The sequence below is a fragment of the Physeter macrocephalus genome, chromosome 1, assembly GCF_002837175.3.
Source record: "Physeter macrocephalus isolate SW-GA chromosome 1, ASM283717v5, whole genome shotgun sequence".
Taxonomy (NCBI): Eukaryota; Metazoa; Chordata; class Mammalia; order Artiodactyla; family Physeteridae; genus Physeter; species Physeter macrocephalus.
This window is the reverse complement of record NC_041214.2, coordinates 63,291,541-63,317,845: the sequence shown is the minus strand read 5'-3', so window position 1 is coordinate 63,317,845 and position 26,305 is coordinate 63,291,541. Positions and strand designations below refer to the sequence as shown.

Sequence of the window (26,305 nt, the reverse complement as noted above, 5' to 3'; positions counted from 1 at the left end):
TTGACCCTTATGATTCTTGAGCCTCAAATCATACCAGAACTACCCCTAACCTCCATCCTCCATTCTTGCTCCAGGCAAACCAGAATTCACTCCTAGAGGCAACCCCAGGCTCCTTTACATCTTCATACCTGGAAGTTTCTGAGCCTGATTTTTCTGCCTGGGACACTTCCCTCTCTCTCCTCTTTTTAGCTATCTCAGTTCTTCAAAACCCAGGCAATGCCACTTATCGTTCAAAGGCTGTGCTCCAAGACAGGCTTGGTCCAACCGTGGGTTCCCTGACTACATGGGTCTCTCCTCCCTGACAGCCCTTGTTCCAGTGTAACCATCTTTCCGCCAGGTTAAGACTTCAGTGACATGAGCTGTGTCTTGTTTATCATTGAATCTCTTAGCATCGAGTTCTGTAGTGAATTAATTCTTTACTGCCAATGTGTTTTTATGGGGTGTGGGTGAAGGGCTGCAGTAGAGAAGGTGAGAATGCCAAGAGAAAAAGAAACGGTAAGCCAAGAAGATGTGACTGGGGTCCCTGGGAGCAGACTCCTCTGGGTGACAGTTTTGCAAAGGGCCAGACAGCTTAGAGGCATGCTGAGTGCTCTGACACTAACTCTCCCGGAAGGTAACTTAAATTGACTGTTGAAATTTTAAAAGTATTGACACATTTAATGCAATTGCCAAAGTGGTATGTAATGAATTGTATCTCACAATAAAATAGGGCAAAGTTTAAAACTCAAATTTGCTTTGGATTTGTATCAGCTACCATCTGTTAGTTCCAGGATCCTGGGTTGCATCATTCTTATTTTTATTTTAAACACTACCAGCAATAAAAACAGAAAGTAAGGGGGAAATAAAGACAGGTGTGGGAAGTTAGGATTTCACACAGGCTTGACAAACTCTTGTTTTCTTCTGAAATCCTAGAAAACAGAAAACCACAGGAAGATGGCTTATTGAGAAAGACCCCCTTCAACTTGTCCATGAGTCAAACAGGGAACAAGAGTTCCTCAGATGGAGAAACTAAACCCCAGACTTCATTTGTCAACAAATGCATCAGTGGGTCAAAATTCAGGTCCCCCAAAGCTGAAAACAGAAAAGCGAACAATGACCTTAAAACAACTGATTTTCGACCCAGCGACGAGACACCAAAACCTAATATGATGAGTCTGTTCTAAACATTTATTTTGTTAAATGCTTTAAATAATTTGCTCATTTTACTTTTTTGTTTTGGCCATGCCACACGGCTTGCGGGACTCCAACCAGGGACTGAACCCGGGCCCCCAGCAGTGGAAGCGTGGAGTCCTAGCCACTGGACCACCAGGGAATTCCCCTCACTTTCCTTTTAAATTATCAAAAGTAATATGTTGCAGAAAGGTTTAGAGAAAAATACCCTATTTCCTTTCATTCTAACACAAATGGTCATTTCTTCAAGATTCTTTTCAGCCTTTTATTCATATACGTGCATTTATGGTCAACCAACCAGTCAAACACTGAGTATCTGCTATGTGCCAGTCACTGTTATTAGAAGTACAGCCATGAAAAAGAGAACATTTACGTACATAAAGAAACAAAAGCAGATATAATTTCAGTGCGATAAGTCGTATGAAGACAAAACAGGCTGAGGAGACAGAGGATGATGGGCTGGGGGTGCTATTTTAGATGTGGTTGGAAGGAAGGAGTCTCTGATTTGGTGGCATTTGAGCTGAGATCTGAAAGTCAGCCACGTAGAATGAATGAAGCCAGCTACACAGGTATTTGTGGGGGTAGTTTTCCAGGCAAAGGGATGTGTAAATGCAAAGGCCCAAGATGGGAGTGAGCCTGGAGTGCTTGAGGGCAAGCCAGGAGGTTAGGCATGCGGAAGCAGGATGAGAGACGGAGAGAGGATGAAAGTAGTAGGAGACCAGTCAGAGAGGTAGCTGGGCCCAAAGGGACGTACTTTGTACAGTTATAAGAGCTTATAAAGCCCGCTTGATCTTACACGGAGCTGTGATCCTACTGAGACATATTATACTGCTCAGTTCTCATATTGTTACATGATGTTCATATGCCTAATTTTGACAGTGGCATAATATGCCATTACATGCCTATGCCATAATTACTTAAGTTCCTTTTCTGCCCTTTAGTGAATATCTTTGGCTTTCCCTCTCCCCTATTTTCTGCTTTACTCTGTTTCAGCTAATTAGCACAAATTCCCAGAACAGAGATTACAAAATACAAGGGTTATGAAAATATTGCCAAATCTCTCTCTAAAGTTGTGTCATATACAATGCCATCACTATATTATTAGATTAAATGTATTTTTAAAACACTTCAAACTTTTTATGCAAACATATACAAAAGAAGAGAGAACAGTATGAGTCCCCATATGACCACCTCCCTCTAACAATTACCAATCCATGGCCAATCTTGTTTCATTTATACTTACCCTCATGTCCGTCAGATTATTTGCACCAGATACCAAAAATATCATTTTACCTGTAAGCAGATTGAATGCATTTTTGGAAGTAAAAGTTAAGAAGTCTACCTTTAACAGAGGGCCATCAGAAAGTTGTTGATATTTGTTCTAAAGTATGATTTGGAGCTTCAGGAACATGGTTAATGGATAGCCATAACCATGATTAAATTAACCGTGCAAGACCAGTCAGCTGGTTATCCCGGCTGGGCAACACCATGCGTGGCTGCTCCATTTCCATTTCTCCCCAGATCCAGTGGCCCCTGGAGTCATGTGAATTCTGTCCTCCAAACAGCTCTGGGACCTCATTCCTCCTCTCCGCTGCTGTCCTGGCTTTCGTCGTCTCTTGCCTGGACCACTGCCACAGCTTTCTCCCTGGTTTCTCTGCTCCTGGTCTTTCTCTGTGGCCAGCCTGTCCTCCACACTGCTACCGGGTGCTCTTTCTAAACCACAGATACTGTGGTGTCTCTCACCGGTTTAAAATCCTTCACTGAGTCTTTCTTGCCTTGAAGAGAAAGTCTATACTCTCAAGCATGGTCTTCAAGGTGTTTGTGATCAGTTGAATAGCTCTTCACAACCTCTGCCTTCCCCCCAATCTTATGTTCATCCTCTACTCCTGACATTCTGACTGACTGTTTCCCAAACTGGCCACATTCCCCCGAAGTGGGTCCCTGTGCCTAGAAAGACCTTCCCTTGTGGCATCCTCCCTCTGCACCCCTCCCCCATTTATCCGTACTCATGTCCACCCCCCTGGCTGACTTTCACTCACCCTTTAAGGTGCAATTTATCTACCACGTTTACCTGGAAGCTTCCCAAGACACACCCACTGGACTTTGGACCCTCTGTAATGCGACCGTGACTTTCTTGTCTGTCTGCTCCATTAGACAGGTAGCTCCTTGGCAACAGGAACTTGTTACCTTGGTTCCCTGTACAGCATCACCCATGTTACAAACATGTAAAAATGTTTTATGAAAGCATTGGGATTCTTGGTTGTAAACAACGGAAACAAGCCCCTACAGGTTTAGCTTGGAAAAGAACCTAATGAGAAGATACTGCTTGGCTCACAGAATCACCTGGAGAAGCAAGAGCTCGGTTCAGCAGTAAAGCAGCCAGAAAAGGCCCCGAGTCACTCCGTGGAGCTGCTTATGTGTGGTCACTTTGCACCCTCCACGGAGGGCCAGCCCTCCTGCCTCAGCCAACCTGTAGCAGCTCTGACTCATCTGTTTTATATATTGAGGTGTGACATAAAATATTTTTTGAAGGAAGGGTTTTATAGATTAAAAAAAAAAGAAATATATGGTCTGTAAGGAGATGTCCAAGGGCCTCATAAATTGATACTCATATTTATACTTAGGTGGTTTGATAAAGATTTGTCATCTTGATTTATTTTGGTAATTGAGGAACTGTAAAACTAATATTCATTCATTTGTTTAGCTATTTGTTCATTCAACAAATGTTTACAAAGTACCTCTGATGTAAAAGGCATTGCAGAGTCCCATCTTCCTGGGAGGCCTCAGTAACTTTAAGTCACTATGCTCCTGAGAAATGAACCAGGCAGGAATTATAATTTCCATTTTATAGATGAGTAAACCAAGGCTCAGAGAAGTTAAGTCACTTGCTTACCTGATGGACCCACGAGTTGAACCAGGTTTTCCAGTTGTGCTGCCTTGGACTTGCCAATCTTATAAATATTACAGAGTGCCCAAGTAGGCTGTGGTCTGAGAAGAGATTTCTGAATCTGTCAACTGGTTGGTTGGTGGACCGCACCCCACCAGCCTGCAAATCTTGTAGCTGCTCAGCCTTGAGACCAAAGAAAAAGCCTGGAGACAACAACAGAGACATCAAAGTTCATTGGTTAAGGGGCATCTTACACAAAGGTCCTGGAGCAACACTCCTTCCATGGATGGCCAGCAGCAGACAGGACATAGCAACAACCTCCGCTACTTGGTGGAGAAGGAGGCTACCATTTATAGGGGAACTGATGTCAGGTGGGCTCATCAGTTACCACAGAAACCAGCAGCAGGGGCAGGGGGCAAGCATGCAGGCAGTTACTGATTAAGCCCTATAATTAAGAGGATTGGATAGTCATGTGAGTGAAGCAGGGCCTGGTGGAACAGGGGATGGACAGAGAGCAAGAGAACAGCCATCTTGAATGGCCTGACCATATGTAGGTCATTGGTGGTGACCTCTGAGAAACAATCTATTTGGCTAGGTGAGTGTGGCAACCAGAATGTAGAGGGTTAATTGGTAACTGTGGTGAAGAAGTGGGGTCAGCAAGTACAAACCATTCTTTCCAAACATTTGACAGTAAAGGAAATGATTGACAGAACAGTGGATTGAGGAGAAAACAAAGAAAAAGAAGGTTTGGTGAGGCTGGAACTTGAGCATGATTGTAGGCTGAGCCTATGGAGATAGAAAGCTAAAAAACAAAAGAGAGAGCAATAAGATACAATGCAGAGAAAAATTTTTTTAAGAACAAAAATTTTAAAAAGCACCTGCACATAATGGGCTTTGGAGCCGATTGCTCTGGATTCAAATTCTGACTCTGCTGCTTACTACTTAACAGTCTCTCTGAGTCTCAGTTTCCAAATTTATGAAATAGTGTAATTGTGACTCTTTGCATTGAGTTTACACAAAATGCCCTGTACTCACATCCTCCATCCACAACTCTCCTCACCCAAAATTAGGGTTGCCAGAAAAAATCCAGTATTTGGGACATACTTTTACTAAACAATGATTCCTGTTTACCTGAAGTTTGAGTTTAATCAGACGTGCTACTTTTATTTTTCCTAAATCTGGCAACCCTACCCAAAACAAAATACCTTGTATCCAATGTACCATAATAAAAATTGAAGGCCAAAATGAAGAGGTAAATGATAGGTGGATGATGCTGCCTCCTACTGGTAGAATGTGACAACACCATCCATCCCCACAAAGATGTACAGCCTGTAGATGGTTTTCTTAAAAATAGCAAGCCACCAAGAAAACAAAACAAAACAAAGCAACAAAACAAAACAAAACTAGCAAGCCACCAGACACACTGTGGAGGAGAGGGGGAGTTTTTATTATCCTGCTAATATTTAAGTCTAAATTTACTACTACTGTAATGCCATTATCTTTTCATTTCCACTGGTACTAATATATTTCTTTTTTGCTATGTGGTTGTATATGTTTTGTCAGGGGTAGTAGAGTATTACTGCACATTCAGAACTTATGCTTTCCTATTGGATTCCAGTATACTCTTTGCATGTGTTTTAAACTGTACTTTTTCACTTACAAAACCTCTCTAAAGTCACTGTCAGTACATGCCTATTCATTTTTCCTTACAAAAGTATGATGTGTTTCACATGTGTCTTAAATGTTGACACATGCAGTAGGTAAAGCCCTGGTACATAGTAGGCACTCAATAAAATTATAGCTTTTTATTTTTATTTATTTAACTTTAAAAAATTGTAGTGATATCCTGTAGTGTGGTATTATTACAGTGGAACTTGGCAAGGGTGCCACATAAAAAGTCCCTAATGACGAGGACACATGAGGCTTTCTGAGTGCATTCTCTGGCAGGAGTTGAGAAAATACAAAAGCTCTCCCAGGGACCACTCTCTCCGGATGTGTCAATTGAAGGGTCTAGGAAGTGAGCATCGAGTGTTTCACTCGCTCCCTTTAGCCATCTGAGGCTCATCAGTGGTGACTGCAGTGCTTCCCCTTCCTCACCTGTCTGGTTAGGAGGCCAGTACCTGGGCATACCCCCAGCATTGCATTCACCAAAGATGTTTGTGCGTCCTTCCAGCAGCGCTGTCTTAAACGCTGTGCTAACAAGTTTACCTCTTTGTCCAGGAGCAAAGCTCCATCTACATGCAAGAAGCCCAGGTCAGGCCACGAGAGAAAAGCCACTGAGTTCCTCAGGCTCCTTTGTAGGAAACGGGTCACTGGAGCGGCCAAAGTTGAGCACCGACTGCAGGAACAGAGGTCAGGTTTTGTCCCCTTCTGAGGTGAGGTTTCACAAGGGACCAGTTCAGAGTTGTTGTCTGTCTTCTCACTTGTCTTATGGTGATCATTATGCATCTTTAATACACTCTGTCATTCACAGCAAATTTTTCTTTATTTTTATAATGCAGCTAAGACTGTCACTTCAGAAATGGAATTAAAATCCAGGATGGAGGAAAATGAGCCGTTCCCGTAGAAGCTGGGCAAAAACCCTGTGGACAAGTGTCTAGATTTGAACAACTGTAGACTAACAACAGCGGATGTGAGGGAGCCAGGTCTGTATGGAGTTGACCTTGCGCAGAGGCACAGAGGGCCTTTGGGCTGGAATGAGCAGGGAAAGTGTTCAGTCCTCACTTGGTAACCCGAGGTCTGCAGGGTGGCCCAGACAACTCAGGAAGCGCAGATGCAACGCTATTTTTTTTTTTTTTAAAAACAAGTTAATTGATTCTTCCTCAAGCTTCAAAGATTTGAGCCGAGATTAAGAGGGAGGTTTGTTTGTTTTTCCTGAGCAATTTTACTTCTCGACTGGATTACCTCTAGCTCCCTGAAACACATCTGTTCCTGCATAGGATGTAAACTCATCCATAAAACTGAGCCCTGCTGGGAATTTAAAGGGGCATCTCGTTGTTATCTGGGGAATGAAAACTATCACTACCAGCAATTATTGCTAACACCTTTAACACAAAAGTGCAACTACTGTTTGTGACACTCTAGCAGGAGTTTGGTTGCAAAGAACCATCTTCCCAACAGCACTGTCACCACCTTTTAAAAAAACTCTCTTTTTTCAGATACCTTAAATCAAGTCTTGAATCAAATTGGGTGTGTCTACCAACAGAGGTATCAAAAGAACTGCGTTTTGAGTGAGGGGTCCTTGAGTATTTTAATTAAAATCCATGCCATTATATTTGAGACAGATCTCTTATGAGGGAGCGCTAACCATGCCTGTGATTCTCAAATGCCTATGTACGTGTCAGAATCTCTTGCAGAACTTGTGGAAATGCAGGCACTTGAGTCCAACCCAAACCCACCGAATTGAAATCTTTGAGGGTGGGCCCCAGGAATCCTTTTTTTTTCCTTCTTAATGTGTTCAATAGGATCTCATACTTTATAAAGTTAGGATCATGGTGAACAAGATGAAGTTGCTAAAGTGCTTTGAATGCTAGTAGAAAGAAAACATATTTCTTGCCCCCTAAGCAAGTTTTTAGAATTTCTTCGGAATTGTGAAAGGTCAGGAATTGCTATGCCTGTAACTCTAGAAGCTCACCATGCAGCGTCTGACTGCTGCCACTATTTTAACATTCAAGACAGATGTTTAAAAACAAGCAAGCAAAGACACTTTCGCCCCTTGACTTTGGCATTTCCACTCTTAAGTCTTGTTGCTGCAGGAGATAAAGATGACCTTTGAGAATCTTGTTCACAGAGAGTAGCTTCAATTTTTGTAGCAATGGAGGAAACTCAGAGAAGGTTCTGGTCAGGGTTTGTGCCAGTCTAAACCTGCACATGTTGGCCCATGTAGGTATAACAGGAACATTATAAGGTGGTGACACCCAGGTGATCAAGATAAGAAAGAAAAGGTAACGGGCACCCTCAGTCTCAGCAGTCCTGCCAACGGAGTATGCCCCAGACCTTCAGCCTGAGGGTCCAGTAGGACGACAGGGTAACAGGTGTCAGGGGGTTTTGTGAAATAAAAGGACCAGTATACACATTACAGTGACAGTGGTAGTAACAGTCCTAGCAGTAGAATTACAATTTCCACTACAATAAAGGAGTTCTTATGAAATCTTATGGAAACACCACTGCATTTTCAGAGTGCAGTTATTTGGCAGAAATAGAAAACGTCCCAAGAAATAGGTAAAGTAAATGTCACAATGTCTCCAGCTGTGCGGCTGAGAGATCCCTGCTTTGTGGAAAGTCAGCAAGTCCACCCTCCTTCTATCCTCTTACAGAGCAACAGGCAGTGGATCCTATTTACTACAAATCACAAATTACACATGCAAATCTGTTTTTTCTTGTGTTCACTTCTAGTTGCTTTGCTGCCTTCTCTCCCAGACTTGGAAAAACTGGATATTTCCTGGAATGATTTCATAGGCAGAACCCTCCATTTACTCATGCAGCAAATGCATCTTGTCAGCAAGTTAAAAATCTTGAGGCTGGGTAGTTGCAGACTTACTGCTGATGATGTTCGAGCACTGGGTATGATGAATGCTTCCCTTAAGAGATGGCTCCCCTGGAAGGATCTTTGCAACCCAAACCCTCAGGGGCAAATTATCTGGGTCACCACCCCCTCAAGTGCCCATGGACAAGGATGAGAGCGCTGCCTGTACATGATGTGATGCTGTGCTGAGCACTTGTATACCTTCTAAGGAGCTGTGTAACTGCACCTAGCATTGTGCTAAGCCCAGGGATAGAGAAGGGAACAGGCTGACCAAGCCTCTGTTCTCATGGAGTTTAACTGGAGATGGTAACTGTAAAATTTGCTCACTTTGGGTCTGTTACCTCATCTGTAAATTAGAGGAGTTGGGATAGATAATAATTAAGTTCCTTTCCAATTCCAAAATAGTACTTCTCTCTTCTATTTTCCCATTCCCATTTTTAAAAAAATGATCAAAACAAGATTTTTCAATTAAAAGCAATGATTTAAATAGTACTAGAACCTCAATTAAGTTAGTTTATAGTATATCAAACATTGGTTAACATAGAACATAAGATAAAATTTGTCGTGCTACTAACTAACCCAGCTGCTTTACTGGGTTATGAATGCTGGGTTATCTAGAATGCTTGCTGGTTTTAGATGCAATTAATACTTTTTCTGTCTTCTTTTTGTCTGAAGTTTCTTACTTCGATCATGTATTTTGATAATTTACATCTCTGCAAAGATTTCTGTAAAAGCAACAAAATTTATGCCAATGTCTTCTCTCTAATCCTTCCCTAGAAAATGGGGGCCAGCTGATGTTTCCTGCTTCACCCTTCCTATAGCTAAGGAAAAACTTTATACATCTCAGAGCTGGCCAGATCCTTTCAAATCCTAGTCCCACTTCTAATTCTCTTTGTGACCATGACAAAATACTTAAACTTTCTGAGCCTCAGTTTTATTATCTCTGAAAAGGGGTGATATCCACCTCAAAAAAATTATTGTGAGCATTAAATAATTTCTGTAAAGTACCTACTACGTGCTTGACACATAGTAGGCACTCAATAATCGATAATTCTTTCTTTCCCTATTCCCTCATCCAAAATTACCTTTCTGTGGTTTTTCATGATCAATTTAGCCCCACTGGTTAACAGCTGGTTATCGTGTACCAGGGTCTCAAATTTAACTTACTGTTACTCAGGCATGAAAATAAGTATAGATTATTTTCTACGACTAATCTAATCTTTTTCATGATCCACCATCCTTAAGAAACCAGGAAGTGGAATTTCTGCCCTGGGACCCACTCTAAACTCATCTGGTCCAGGAGAGAGTCTGCACCCTTGTCACTAATGTTTTGTATCCTTTCCTCTCTCCCCGAGATTTTATCCTCTCTGGAAGGATTTCTGCATCCTCTCCACCAGGAGGGGCTATCTTATCATCCATACTCTGCTTAGCCTTAACGGCAGATGGAGTATAAAGAGAATAAATGGTTTACTGATAAGAAAACATAAATCAGGAGGCATTTCAACATTATTACACCTGTTACAATTGCTTAGTGCAGGATTGCAAATGCCTAGGCCCTCCAGTACCGTATGCACTGCAGACAATCATGTACTCTTCCTCCCTGATCCTGGGGGTTGCCTCAGGGCGATACATATCCACGCCCCTTTGTCTGGCAGTGGCATACAGAATGACACCTGTTTATCCCTGGCTTATGATATTATAACTCCTGGAGAATTTGCATTTTAACCTGGGGCTCCTGGACTCCAAAAACCTTAAACCATGGAATAAATAACCAGTGGCAGAAGTTCCAGCCCAGTAGTGGACGGTGGAAGAGAGGCTTCTGGACACAGTGGAACTTCCAACACTCTTAACTGGTGCTAAAATTGACTCCAGGTATTGAGAAAGCACATTTGTTATGTGTGTGGCTCACCATTCTGTTCTGCCCCCAAAGCAGTGAAAATTATTCCTAAGGGCTGATCTCCCCACACTTCCCCTGTTCTCTCCCAGCTTCCACTCTGTAGCCCTCAGATGTTTCCTGTGTGAAATGGTATCAGAAATGTCAAGTTTCACCCCCCTCACTGCATCCTCCTCCACCCCAAGTTTGCATCACTGTTATGAGCTGCTAGTGCCTGATGCTCTCTTACTGGTTCCTCCCTGCAGTGGTTGGATCAGTTGTATGTGATAGTCTTGATGTCAAAGTGAGATTTTCCTCTGTGGTGGCCAGAGCCCTGCTTTGCCTCTACCTCTGGCCAATCTTCCTCTGGCCAAAATATAAACAGTGGTTATGCTGGGGAATAGTATTATGGGTGATTTAAATCTTCTTCATTTTTTTTTTTTTTCAAATGAGGAACATTCTATTAAAGGGCTTCTTCATGTTTTATTTTCTAAGTCTTTTACACTTCTACCTCTGGCCGAGCTTCTCAGCAATGCTCATCCCCGGAGAAGGTGGATGAGAGAAAGTAGATGGACTGGTAGAAATATTTACCACCATAAAAACAATTCGGTAAAACCACCCCTACTAACAGTTGGATTTTTTTTTTTTTTTTTTTTTTTACACAATGTTTGCTTATGGGCATGGCTTCAGAACTCTGGAGGAACTAGACTTGCTGTGCCTGTACACATAGAAGCTCACCGTGCTGGGAGTGAGCAAGAACTGGGTCCTTTTCTCCTCCCTGTTCCCTGGCATCTAACCAGTAGCTGGCCCGGCTTCAATACTCTGAAAACAATGGCTGTATTGATTTTGAAATGAATTCCCTGCTTTGCAGATTAGCGATCAACCTGATCTTTGGGCCATTTTGTAACAGGAGAAGCACTTAAAGCGCTGCCTGAACTTGAGTTGAATTTGTCCTGGAACAGTAAAGTGGGAGGAAACTTGCCTCTGATCCTCCAGACATTCCGAGAAGGGAGCAAGATACAAATGCTTGAGCTTGTGGACTATGCCCTCACGTCAGAAGATGGGGCGTGTGTCGGTAAGTGGAATTTGGGAGAGTCCTTCCCAGGAAAAAATGTGAAGGCACCCATGATTGGATAGCTTGGAAATCAACGTTGGCTATGTTTTCTCTCACCCTGAATTGAAAGAGTGGTTCACTATATCCCAGGTCACATGAAGATGTACCTCCCTCCTGCCTGCCCCAACTTTCACACCCTGCATCTTTACTGAGTTGTCCTTTGGATTTCCTTCCTTCCAGGTCAGTTGCTACTTAGGCTGCAAAACCTTGAAGTACTTGATCTTTCTATTAACAGAAACATCGGTGGCAGTCTCAACAGTATTGCTCAGGGATTAAAAAGTACCTTAAATCTGAAAGTCTTGAAGTTACATTCATGTGGATTATCACAAAAGAGTGTCAAACTACTGGGTGAGTTAGCAATGGCTAAAGTTTCTATATAACTTTATATTATACGGAATTTTTAAGCTGTTAGGAAATACAACAAAATATAAAGAGTGGTTATGTTGGGGAATAAGATTATGGGTGATTTAAATCTTCTTCATGTTTTATTGATTTTCTACGTCTTTTACAGTGAGCATGTACTTTCATGATTACAAAAATAATCTTTAAAAACAGCTGACACTGAAAAGGCCAGGATATTTTAGGTCTGAGAGAGACACTGTGCAAAGTAAGTGTGCTACTAAAGCAGTCCATTTTTCTCTTACTTTTGAAAATGCCAGCATTATTTTATGCTTAGTAGTAGGAAGGAATTGGTACTGATAAAAAGAACAGCTTCAGTGACATCTGTAGTTAAAATTTACTCTGCTATAGAGTATCCACATTAAAGAATAGGAAAGGAAATGTGTTTTTATCCCTTCAACTTCTAGAGCCTGTAAAATCCTTCTCCCTGGCAGTTTGAATAAGTCTAGAATGCTATGACAGCACCAATGCTCAAGGATAGTAGGGGAAGATTCATTAGTTGAAAGATTTTGATCAAAACCATTGACGATCAATGCAGATCACAGGGAGTGTGTATTTGAAGCCATTGTCAGGTCTGAAGGGGTAGATGGTACAAAGTGGACAGTTATCCCACTGTCTGGGCTTTTGTCAACATAGTGTACATATTGTCTCAGTCTCCCTTCTCCACACCTGCCCCTCTCCTGCCGACTGCCTTGTAATATGTCAGAATGGGGTTCTGACCTTCTTTGTAGATGCTGCTTTTAGATACTGTTGTGAACTGAGGACACTATACCTTTCCTGCAACAAGGAGATGAGTGGAGGGTTTGAAGACTCCCCGAGGCTGGCCACGTTCGAGCATCTGGAGGGGCTGGATCTTCACCAGTGCTCGCTGACGGCCGACCACATGGTGTGGCCGAGTAGGTACTGCAGAGCCGAGGGAGGACTCTTGGAGCCTTGCCATGTGTTTGCAAACCTGATAAATTTGAGATATGCTGTTTATGAAGTTACCGGAAGGATCACATCATAAAAGTTTTGTGAATGCTCCAATATAGTATTTGGCAAATAATAAGTGCCCAGTAATTGTTAGTGAATCTAAACTCCTCCTGTACACATCTATAAAGGATAGATGTGGCACTTGAGGGAGAAAATTTTTGAATTTATGGGGCTGTTTAGAAATGGATCTGTTACTGTTACAAAGTGTATTACAAATAGGGATGTAGAAGGAAAGCCAAAACGAAGGGTGTTGAGTCTTTCTCGCTAATCAAGTGAAGCCTAGGCACTTGGATACAAATGAAGTTACAGAAAGTCAGTGGGACGGTGCATAACGGGTGTACATTACAACTTTAGGTCACTACGCTTACTTTCCTACCACAGACATAGTCCTGTAACCTGTAATGTATAAGTGCAGTTTCCCCTAACAAACAGCAAGCACACTCTTGAGATTAAGGGTTTTATTCCACCTGCAGCCACAGTACACCTTCAGAATGCATCCAGACTCTGACCATGGCTTACCATCTAGACCTCTACTACCCTGGCCCAGCCCACTGTCTGTCACCTCATGCCTAGATTATTACAAGAGTCCAGATGGTTTTCCTGCTCCTCTGTCACTCTGACTGCATTCTCTATTCCTTCCCCCATTGACTACTCCAGCCACAGCATGTGTGCTAGAGTTCATGCACACCAGCCATGCTCTGCTCTCCCTCCGTACTACGGGCTCCTCCTGCGTAGGGATGGGTTTTTTTCTTTCAGTATCTCTCTGTTGTTCATGCACAGGGTCTGGCACATAGCTGGCAGCCAGTAAATGCCTGTTGGGAATGTGATTGATTGAATGAATCAATCAATCAAGAATGAGAAAAAGAATTTGTTGTTGTTTTTAGTACAATTGGGGGAGAAAAACAGTAAAATAGGTCTTTAGGTCTAATACTGATGTCTAGCCCTGCTAAGTTATTTCTTAGACTCTTATCCCTCAATTGGGGAAGATGAGAAGAGATCACGGCTTTCATGAAGATTTTAAAGTAGTAAACAATCCCTTTTTGGGCTCCAGGTGGAGACTGTGAAGTGTCACCATCCTTCCACTAACATTTGTGCCTCTGATTTCCAGGCTCTGAGGCACACTCTGGGCACGAAGCAGCCGCTACACACAGAGCTCACCTTTGGGGAGGGCAGGCAGAAGACAAGCACATACACAAACAAATCACGTAACGGGGGTGCTGGGAGGAAAAGAAAATAGGGAGATGTAATAGTGACCAAAGGGTTACTGTAGCTTTGGTGGCCCTGGAAGATTCTGAGGAGGTGAGCCAGCCCCACAGAGATCCCAGGATACTGCATTTCCCACATTGGAAAGAACTAGGGCAAAGGTCTGGAAGCAGGAAAAGCAGCAGAAAGATAGCGAAGCAGGGGTAACTCCTGGCACAGCAAGGGCCTTCAGGACCCCACTCTGGTGCTGTTAGCCACAGATATCTGTTCTGATTTCTTGATTTCATTGCCTTTCTAGTACTTCTGACTTATATTCTGAGAAAAGAATGATCGTATCAAACATTAATTGAGCAGTTAGTGTGTGCCAGGCACTGTACCAGGCACTTTACATATACCAAGTCGTTTTATCTTCCCATTGCCTCTGTGAAGTAGTATTGTTATTCTTATTGAGAAAACTGAGGTTCAGAGAAGTTAAGTAACTTGTCCGAAACCACACAGTTCTTTAGTAGCAAATCCAGGATTAGAACCACCAGTTCTGTCTCCAAAGTCTTTGCTCTTAACTTCTAGCCTTGAGAGAGGCTTGTAGAAGAGCCCAAGCTGCATACTGGGAAGAATGGCTGGTGTGTATGTGGTGTGTAATTGTGTGTAAGGCAGGGTAGGGGTCAGAGAGGGAAGAGCTGTGCTTGCTGATCAAGAAGACTGTGGGACCCAAACACCCAGAAGACACTTTGTGAGATGCTGCCTAAAACATGTCACTGTTGATGTTTTAATAGCCCAGGTTATACCTTTTCTCTCGAGTTTTCAAGAATTGGATTTATCTGCCAACAGAAAGATGGGCAGCTCTTCTGAAAACCTACTCAGCAGGCTCCGATTTTTACCAGCATTGAAGTCATTGTTAATCAACAACTGTGCTTTGGAAAGTGAGACTTTTACTGCCCTGGGTAAGAGCATTCCCCAAATCCCTGCAGGCACCGGTACCATAACATCTGAGAGGGGAGGCCTCTCTTTGCCTACAAATGAATTTCATTCCAAGGCTCAGCTGTAGACAAAGTAAAGTATTAATTTGTCTTTCTTTCGAGAAATATGCTCTCTTAAAAGTGACTTTCAAAGCCACATGAATGATTTCTGGCATTGTAAATTTAACATTTAAAATGTAAAATGTACACAGTTGGCCCTTTGTAACCATGGGTTCCAAATCCGTGGATTCAACTGACAGCAAATTGAAAATATTTGGAAAAAAATTTCCGGAAAGTTCCAAAAAGCAAAACTTGAATTTGTCTCATTCGGGCAACAATTTACACAGATAGCATTTACATTGTAATAGGTATTATAAGTAATCTAGAGTTGATTTAAAGTATACGGGAGGATGTGCATAGGTTATATGCAAATACTGTGCCATTTTATATAAGGGACCTGAGCTTCCATGAATTTTGGTGTCTGCAGGGTTTCCTGGAAACAATGCCCCTGTGGATACGGAGGGACGGCTGTATAACCAACTCTGAAGGCTCACATTCCCGGTAACTTGTACAGTATAATTTGGAATTGCTGGAAAGGGAGGCAATTACTAGTGTGTGAGCCTAGCTGGCTGCCTAGCACCTAGTCACAACAGGGTTTGTTGTCCTCTCTCAGGAATCTTGGCGTGCCTGAAGACCATGGATACAGCCCGGCCTACATCAGGGATTTACTAAATCTGACGTTTCTGCCTATGCTGGGGCAAGGGCACTGTCAGCGAGTAGAGGGAGACATTCTGAGGCAAAGGGACTTTGCCCAATTTTCCCAAATATACCACCCAGGCATCCAACACTTTAAGCACATGGTGCCAGGGGTCCTCAACCACCTCCAGCTTCAGTGATTCACTGGAGGGACTCACAGATCTCACCGCTGAGATTTATTACAACAAAGGGATACAAAGCAAAATCAGCAAAGGGAAACATGCATGGGGCAGAGTCCAGAGGACACCAGCCCCAAGCTTCCAAGATTCCTTTCCCAGCAGAGTCACAAGGGTGCGCTCCGTTCCTGCAGCACGTTGTGACGACATGGTCTGAAATGTTTCCTGGGAAGGCTCGCCTGAACCTTCAAGTCCAGGGTTTTTAGTGGGACTTGGTCGTGCAGGCACCCTCTACGAAGCACATACCAAAATTCCAGACTCACAGAAGGAAAGCTAGTGTTCAGCATAAATCATCTTATTTGTACACAAACACAAGGAACCACCCTTATAAGCTTATTAGGGAATGGTGACAGCACTTCCAAATGCCAAGTTCCCAGATGTCAGCCAAGGGACAACCTTGCCAGCAGGACTTTGTAGGGATAGTGGTCTCAGGCCTGCTAGGTTAACTCTGTTTTGTACACATGCACAAGACTAGTGTGGTTGGATTCTGGTGCTTCCTGGGTAACAGGGAAAACAGAGCCCTTCTCTCTGACCTTCCCTCAAGGGTTATGTCTGTTGACACTCCCTTAAAAATGAATTGTCCTATAGACACAACAGGGCTATTATTAATGAAATAAAGGCATTCTATTAATAAAAAAATAACAAGTAGTTATTTATTAATATCTGTTAATAAAAATAAGTACATATAATTTATCCCAAATTTTAAGAACTCTCTATTTAGGGTACTCTTGCTCTCCTTTTCAGCCCAAGTATTCTGTTTGACCCACAGGGTCTTGGTCCTTGCCATGTACTGCTCCCAGCCCTCCCCCAGCACTGCTTATCTCATTGGCCACGTGTCTGGATGGGGAAAAGTAGCAGGATATGTACGTTTCTTAACCTGAGGTCCATGGCTCCTCCCTTAAGAGAGTCAGTCTATAGTTAGGCCTGGGCAGGGGGCTGTGAACTCCCTAAAACTGATTCCAATTCTTTTGTTGGTGGGGAATGTATGGTACATTTTTCTGGCTCCAAAGCACCCGGGATCAGACATCTGAAAGCAAATCCTGGCTCTGGCTCTCATGACCTGAGGTACTTAACAACTCTGTGCTTCAGTTTCCTTGTCTGTAAATGGAATAATAGGATCATATCTCATAGGGTTGTAAGAATTAAATGGGTTATTACATGTGAAGTTCTTGGAAATGTGTCTGGCTCATAGTAAATGCTCAATAAATGCCAGTTGTTAATATTATTATGGGGAGAGGGTCTATACATTTTACTTAAAAAGTAAATTTGGGGACTTCCCTGGCGGTCCAGTGGTTAAGACTCCGCACTTCCACTGCAGGGGTGCAGGTTCCATCCCTGGTCGGGGAACTGAGATCCCACATACCACACGGTGTGGCCAAAAAAAAAAAGTAAATTTTATTGTAAAAGCCAGCGGTTGCCTGGAGCACTTCTGGTAAAATCCAGATTCCTTCATGTGATCAACAGGCCCCCTGGTGGCTCTCCCCGTTGCTCCCTGAACCCAGCCTCAGTTGGCTTCTTTCTGTTCCTTCATATCACCGAGCTCTCTCCTGCCTTTGACCTTCCTGTTCTCTAGAATTCCCTACCCCCCAGTCTTTCCTGGGGAGCTCTGATTGCAGGTCTCAGTGTAAATGTCCCCTTTTAAGACAGCCCCTCTCTGAATTAGAAGTCCCTGTATCTTCCTTATATCTCCCTGTATCAGAATTTATAATTATGTATTTACATGTGTGGTTTTTTAATGTTGATACTTCTCTCAGACTGTTACCTTCTTGAGGGCAGGGATTGTGTTTATTCTTCACTGCATCCTTCAAAGCACATTTTCGGTATTAGTTAATAAGTCAGTAAGTAGATAGGCAGGTTAGTAGATAGATAGACAGACATACAGACAGACAAATTTCTCAAAGGGGGCTATAATCCCCAAAATGGCTAGGTAAACACACACACACACACACACACACACACACACACACACACACACACACACCCCACATTCCACTGCTCAGACTAATGTTGTTAGGAAAATTCCACAAAAAATAAATTTGGGGACAACATGAGATTTCATAAATATACTTCCTAGATGGAAAATGTTGAATATTTTTAAAGAACATTTTTTTTTTTTTTTTTTTGTGGTATGCGGGCCTTCCTCTATTGCGGCCTCTCCCGTTGTGGAGCACAGGCTTCGGACGCGCAGGGTCAGCGGCCATGGCTCACGGGTCCAGCCGCTCTGCGGCATGTGGGATCTTCCCGGACCGGGGCACGAACCCGTTTCCCCTGCATCGGCAGGCGGACGCGCAACCACTGCGCCACCAGGGAAGCCCCGAACATTTTGTTTTTAACTTTGTGTCTTCTGCCATCAGAAGGCACAACTCTTTTCAATTATAGCTACACAATCAATGGATCATAATCAAGTAGATATTACTCAAAATTACATCATCTGACATAAATCTTTAGACAGTCCCCGACTTAAACGGTTTGACTTCACACTTTTCGGCTTTAAGGTGGTGTAAAAGCAATACACATTCAGTAGAAACCATACTTAGAATTTTGAATTTTGATCTTCTCCCGGCCTAGCAATATATACTTGGTGCAATACTCATGCCATCACGAGGGTAAACTTAACAATCACTCTGTACCCAGACAACCACTCTGTTTTTCACTTTCAGTATGGTATTCAATAAATTACATGAGATATTCAACATTTTAGTATAAAATAGGCTTTGTGTTAGATGACTTTGCCCAACCATGGGCTCATATAAATGTTCTGAGCACGTTTAAGTAGTCTAGGCAAAGTTATGATGATCAGAAGGTTAGGTGTATTAAATTCATTTTTTACTTAAGCTATTTTCAACTTATTGGGATGTAACCCCACCATAAGCCGAGGGAGACCTGTTTAATTCAATTTTAATTAAGAAGTAAATCAAAAATTAAAAAAAGAAGTAAATCAAGTAAATACATATTTCTCTACATCACTTTGAGAAAAGGAAGTTCAATTTCTTTTTGATAGGTCTCTGTACCATAGGAGTGGGAGAGTGCTCTTGTTAGATATTATAAAAAGAATATATATCTACCCCTCAAACATATATTATTTTTTAGAAAGAAGGCAGAATAGTTTAAAATGTAATTAATGGCTATACCTCATGGATAAGTTGCTCTGGTTAATTTTAATATTAGGGGAAACCGAGAACTAAGCAGAAAATCTTTGAAGTTCCTTTAAAAATCTTTCCCAATATACACTATTTCCCTTCTTTGTCTCTGTTAACTGCAGTTAAGTAAACACAAATACATTTTGGTGTTTCAGAGTTCTAGGGAGGTTTGGCCTTGTCTCTGAATTTCAACAGCGACCAGGACATGTAAAACCAGGACACACTCTGGAAATCGTGACTAGCTGTGAAAATTGTTCGTCTCTTTCTCCTTCTTGAATGTTAAGTGAAGGAAAGAAATCCCAGTCGATAGTGAATTCCATTTAATCAAGTTTTTTAAATTTTTATTTATTTATTTATTTATTGGCTGCGTTGGGTCTTCGTTGCTACACGTGGACTTTCTCTAGTTGCAGTGAGCTGGGGCTACTCTTAGTTGCAGTGCGCGGGCTTCTCATTGCGGTGGCTTCTCTTGTTGCGGAGCACGGGCTCTAGGAGCGCAGGCTTCAGTAATTGTGGACACAGGGGCTCAGTAGTTGTGGCTGGCAGGCTCTAGAGCACAGGCTCAGTAGTTGTGGTGCGTGGGCTTAGTTGCTCCACGGCATGTGGGATCTTCCTGGACCAGGGCTCGAATCCGTGTCCCCTGCATTGGCAGACAGATTCTTAACCACTGCACCACCAGGGAAGTTCCCATTTAATCAAGTTTTACTTTTCTAAAGTTTCCAACATTTCTCCCAAATAAAAATAGACAACATAAATTGAGGCCATGAATTTCAGGCAGGTGAAACGGTCTCTACAACTGTCTTAACCTCACTGGTAGTAATATGTTGCCCTGGCCTAGGTTCCTCAAATTCAAGGCTTATGACCTCTAAGGAAACCTAAATTATTGCTATTCTTATCGCTGTCAATTTCAGCTAAAGCCTCCATTCACCTCCCTGCTCTGGAAATAGTCAACCTTTCCTGGAATAAGTGTGTTGGCAGCAACCTAAAGCTGCTCCTGGAAACGCTAAAGCTTTCAACGTCCCTTCAGGTGCTGAGGCTGACCAGCTGTTCCCTGGTGACAGAGGACGTGGCTCTTCTGGATTTTACTTACTGGTTCCATCCAAAGCATTCCTGGCACTGAGAGCCCAGCATGCCTGCCCTGCCAGTCCAGGGGAAGGGAGGTGGAGAAGGCAGCGAGGACTGGAGCTAAGCCCTCTGTGCAGCTTCCCTGCTCCCTGACATCTGCTTAGGAGAGAGCTGGTTAAAACAGATAAGGGCAATCCTAAAACCAAAAAGACAGTGGAGAGTGTTTCATAAAAGGAGATGGAGGAATTTCCCTGGCGGTTCAGTGGTTAGGACTCCACGCTTTCACTCCCGGGGGCGAGGGTTCGACCCCTGGTTGGGGAGCTAAGATCCCGCAAGCCACAAGGTGCGGCCAAACATTAAAAAAAAAGAAGAAGAAGAAAAAAAGGAGATAGACGTAGATATGGTGGTGGAAGAAGGAGGATTACCTGATGTAGAATAGAAAGTTGGAACACTGGATGTGGATGGGTGAGGCTCCTTGTCCTTGAGAGGTGTGTGCATGTGTGAGTTTTGTTTACGCCTATACCCACCTTAGCTCAGCTGGGTGCAGTTTTCTATGTTCACCTACTGTTCCCTGTGGATAAATTATGCATAAGCAAACAAAAAATTTGTGTTATGCTCACACTGTTCTCTGATATTTCAGTCTAGTTGGAACAAATATGTGTTTTCAAAACAAGTGTTATGGCCAAACACTGTAATTAGAGGATGTGGACAAATCATTGTGATTTTATTTTGCATTTCCCTAATGACTAATGATGGTGAGCATATTTTTACGTGTTTATGTGTTTATGTGTTTATCTGTGTTTATCTGTAAACTGTATATATTTCTTGGTGAAGTGTCTGTTCTAATCTTTTGCCTAATTTAAAAAACTGGATAGTTTGTTTTCTTCTTAATGAGAGTTCTTTAGATTTTCTGGATACAAGTCTTTTATCAGATATATAACTTGCAAATATTTTCTCTCAGTCTGTAACTTGTCTTCTCATCCCCTTAACAGTATCTTTTGCACAGCATGACTTTCAGTTTTTGTTTTTTTAAAAAAATATTTATTTATTTGGCTGTGCCGGGTTTTAGTTGCAGCATGCGAGATCTTCGTTGAAGCATGAGGGAGCTTTTAGTGTGGCATGCGGGATCTAGTTCCCTGACCAGGGATCAAACCTGGCCCACTGCATTGGGAGTGCGGAGTCTTAACCGCTGGACCACCAGGGAAGTCCCAAGACATTCAGTTTTGATAAAGATCTATTTATCTATTTGCTAATTTGATGTATAGAGCTTTCTGTGTTGCATTAGATCTTTTTGCAAAACCCAAGTTCTCAAGGATTTTTCCAAGATTTTCTTCTAAAAGGTTTACATTTACATTTTACATTTTGACTTATTATCCATTTTGAGTATTTTTGTACAAGGCGTGAGATATGGGCTGAAAATATTTTTGCATATGACAGCTCAATTATTCAAGCACCATTAGTTGAAAAGACTCATTGAATTGCCTTTGCATTTTTGTCAGAAATCAATTGGCCAGTTTGTGAGGGTCTATTTTTGGTCTGTTCTGTTCCATTGGTCTATGCATCTATTCTTTTACTGATACCATACTGTCTTGGTTATTAAACCTTTATAGTAAGCCTTGAAATCAGGTAGCATGGGCATTCTGACTTTGTTCTTCTTTTTCAAAATCATTTTGGTTATTCTAGTTCCTTGACATTTCCATATAAATTTTAGCATCAGCTAGTCAATATCTACAAAAAAATCCCTCTGGAATTTTGATTGGGATTGCATTGAATCTATAGATAAATTCAGGGAGAAATGACATCTTAACTATATTGAGCGCTCCCATCCATGAACACAGTATATCTCTCTTTTTATTTAGGTCCTCTTTGATTTATTTCATTGGTGTTTTGTAGTTTCTACCATGCAGATCCTGCATATACTTTGTTAAATTTATATCTAAGTATTTAATTTTTTGGTGCTATTATAAACGGTACTGGTTTCTAAATTTTGATCCCCAATTGGTCATTGCTAGTATGTAGAAATACAATTGATTTTCATATATTGACATTTTACACTGAGACCTTGCTAAACTCATTTATTAGTTCTATGAGATTTTTGGTAGATGCTGTAGGATTTTCTACATAGGCAACATGTCATCTATAATTAGAGTCAGCTTTATTTCATCCTGTCCAGTCTCTATACCTTTTATTTCTTTATCTTGGTTATTTAACTGGCTAGGATTTCCAGTAGATGTTGAATGAGGTGAGAGCAGACATCCCTGCCTTGTTCTCAATATTGGGGGGAAAGCACTCAGTCTTTCCCATTAAGTATAATGTTAGCTATAGGTTTTTGTTTGTGTTTTGTAGATGTGCCCTTTATCAGGTAAAGGAATCCTAATCTGGCTAGATTTCTTATAATGAATTGAAGATATTTTGTTGAGGATGTTTGTGGCTATGTTCATGAGAGATAATTGCCTAATAGTTTTTTTGTAATATCTTGGTCTGGCTTTGGTATCAGGGTAATAATGACCTCAGAAAATGAGTTGGCAAGTGTTCCTGCCTCTTCTATTTCCTGGAAAGATTTTGTAGACTTGGTATTATTTTTTCATTAACTTGAAACTTCATAGAATTGACCACTGAACTTGTCTAAACTTGGAGTTTTCTTTGTGAGAAGTTTTAAATTACAAATTCAGTTTAAAAAATAGATATAGCACCATTCAGGTTATCTTTTTCTTCTTGAGTTTTGGTACTTGGTGTCTCCCAAGGAATTGGCCCATTTTACTTAGGTGGAATTTATGGAAATAAAGTTGTTTTCTTATAATCCTGTTAATGTCTGCTAATCACTCTGACTACTTCTTCTGTGACCTCCTTCCTCTTCAACCACCTGCTGGAGAAAATTCTCTGCTTTTAAAGGGCTCCTGTGAGTAGGTTAACCTCGCTTGGGTCTGCGTTTCTTAAACTCAGGTGTGCCATGTAATATAACCCAATCATGGGAACCCATCATATACACAGTCCTAGGAATTGGGGTGGAAATCTTGGGGTCACCTTAGAATTCTGATTACCACAAGAGGTTTATCAATATTATCAGTCTTCTCAAAGAATAAGCCTTTGGTTTGTTTTGTTTTCCTGAACTGGACACCATTAAACATATTTAAATTATTTCATTTAAAGTTATTAAAATTTGCTTCTTCCATTTTTTATTATTTTGGTCTGCATTGTATTTTATTAATCATAGCTCCAGCCATTATATATTGTTTCTTAATTTTTACTACCAGGTTTTCTTCCTCAGGTCGAATTTATACTTTTACATTTTGTCAAGGGTATTTTTTGTTCTTTCAATTTTTAGTCAATGACAAGTAGTGCTGTGTGTGGCTTTAAGCATTGCCACTTAACTGTTTTGATTATTTCTAATAGAAACTTTAAGAATTTGTTAATCACTAGTAGTTTGTGTTTTATTCTTTTGTAAATAACAGCATTGGTTTTTTCATATAGTAAGCTACAAAAATAGTATTTTCATGACCTATGATACTATTACCCAGATTTTAAAAAATATAACGCATATAAAATACTAAAATATAATAAATAGAGTAGTCACATCATTGGAAAATTCAAATAGTATAGGAAAGGTAAAACAATGTCTGAGATTTGCTTTAAAATACTAAAAACCAAACAGACAAAAAGTAGGGGAAGGGGACTGGATGAACCAAGATCAGTGGAATGAAAATAAGGTTGAAGCTGATTGATGGGAACATGGGAGTTCTCACTCCTATTCCATCTACTTTTTATATGTTTGAAAATGTCTGTAATAGAAAATTTTCTAAAGGGAAAAAGCATGCACATTATCTTTAACACTTAGCTAGGTCTTGAGAACATGGTGAGTAATGTTCCGAGAGAGAAAGATAGGAAGGGACACGATCAACAGGAACACCTAGGGACCAAATGCAGCTATTGAGTGTCCCTGACTGGGATAATGAAAATGATGGGGGTGGAGCATCCCACTTGGTGTGGAAGCCATGATGTGTGAGGAATGATTGAAGGACCAGGGCGTGTTTAGGCCTACAGTGGGGGGACATTTGAGGGGACCTGACTGTTGTCCAACACTGCATGGTTGGCACGAGGAAGGAGCTGAGGTTCCCAGCAGGCTGAGATGGGCAGTGGGGAAAGTCAGATAGGGCCTAGAGGCATGGTTTCCTGCTGCTGAGAGTTGCTTCCCTCTGCTGGGGCAAAGCCTGAAGAGGGACTTCAGGCAGAGTTGGGCTGGTGCCCAGTAGAGAAGCTGTGAGAGGGATTTCTCTCTGAACATCGATCAGGTTGAATGAGGAGCCCTCCAAGGTCCCTTCCAACTCTGAGAGTCTACACATCTCATCTCTATAATCCATTCCTGTTTTTGGCTGAAAAGGGAAGCATGTCCTGTCTGCTTTGGCTGTCTCTCCTAGCTCCTTTTCTTAGCTTCATCATTAACTGTTATTGATTGAGAGCCATTCTGGGTAGTACTGTGATATGTGCTATTCAAAGGAAAACTTGATCCATGTATTAAAGTCTCTAATTGGGGCTTCCCTGGTGGCGCAGTGGTTGCGCGTCCGCCTGCCGATGCAGGGGAACCGGGTTCGCGCCCCGGTCTGGGAGGATCCCACGTGCCGCGGAGTGGCTGGGCCCGTGAGCCATGGCCGCTGGGCCTGCGCGTCCGGAGCCTGTGCTCCGCAACGGGAGAGGCCACAACAGAGGGAGGCCCGCATACCACAAAAAAAATAAAAATAAAAAAATAAAGTCTCTAATTGACCCATGAATTAGAAATTATCGAAGCATATTTTACCCATGGAAAGTGCTCAATTAAATAACTGTTGAATGAAGAATGAATAAGCAATGAATAATTAAACAGCAGTAAACAGCAAGAAAACTATTCAGAAATGGTCCTGAGTTAAAGCCAGGGAGCCATCACTCTTCACCTTTAATTAGAGAAAAGTCTGCAGTAAGAGTTGGGACTCCAGTGGAGCAGAGAGCAGGAACTCGACAAAAAAGACACTCTTTGGAATGGGATTTGGAAAGAGAAAGAAAAATCCATTTTCAAGCTGTACATGAAATGCAGAGAGGAAATTTGTTACTAGAGTAATTTCAGATGCCCTGAATAAAACTGCTAGCTAATAACATTTCATTACTAAGTATCAGTCTTGTCATTACGAATCCTGGAGCTACTGTGTTGTGTTATTGGAAGTGGGAAATGGTCACACTAGAAAGTATCCTTGGCTTTTAGCATTTAGAGTGATTTTGTTTTTCAGCATCGGTAATCTAGACAGGTCACCTGGCCAGGCTGCAGAAGCTGGACCTGAGCTACAATGACAGCATCTGTGATGCAGAATGGGCCATCTTCTGCCAAAATCTGTGGCTCCTCAAAGAGTTAACCGAGCTGGATATTAGCCTTCAGCCATCAGCTTTTCGGGAGTGTGGACAATGGTTTAGAAACTTGTTATGTGCCGTGACCAAACTTCCTGAGATCACCAAGATAGGAATGAAGAGGTGGGTCCTCCCAGCCTCACAGGAGGAAGAACTAGAAGGCTTTGACCAAGATCACAGAAGCAGCATTCACTTTGACCATGGTGGGTTTCAGTAAGCTGACTTCTCAAGGCTCAACTAAGCTACACACCATCCTAAGGGGGAGGAAAAAACAAGAGTGAATCCCGGTGAAATCAAGGAGTACCAGCTTCTGGGTTGTTTGGTGTGATTTACAGTACAAGAGCTTTGTAAATATATATTGTCTATAATAATCTAATGTGAGCATGTCTTTATTCTCTATTTTATAAAACAAGAATGACACTTTTCAATGGATTTTCATTTGTTTTGATATATAGTTAGTTCATTTACTGTTTAGAAGCCCTGACAAAAATGCTTAGATTTTGGTACTGCACCTCCTTTTGTCTTGCTCTGGAATTTTCTGCCTCTCTTTTCCTAAATATTTTAAATATAAGGGTGTATGTTTATGTGTATGTGCGCGTGTGTGTGAAATTCTAATGTGAAAGGCACTAACTGTGGAATATTTTCATGTTCTTTACCATTACATGTATCTTAATGTAGTCCACTCACATTTTTATCAGAAAG

At 41.7% G+C, this 26,305-nt stretch overlaps 1 protein-coding gene across 1 annotated transcript; it reads left to right on the top strand.

The window, feature by feature from the left end:
• The first annotated feature begins 968 nt into the window (after positions 1-968).
• LRRC31 (leucine rich repeat containing 31) lies at positions 969-25,820 on the top strand. Its single transcript, XM_007115657.2, is given in 10 exon segments — positions 969-1,152; positions 1,728-1,739; positions 6,559-6,702; positions 8,453-8,620; positions 11,366-11,530; positions 11,750-11,917; positions 12,700-12,864; positions 14,917-15,084; positions 20,080-20,245; positions 25,487-25,820. Coding segments are annotated over 10 exon segments (1,674 nt in total).
• Positions 25,821-26,305: the final 485 nt, after the last annotated feature.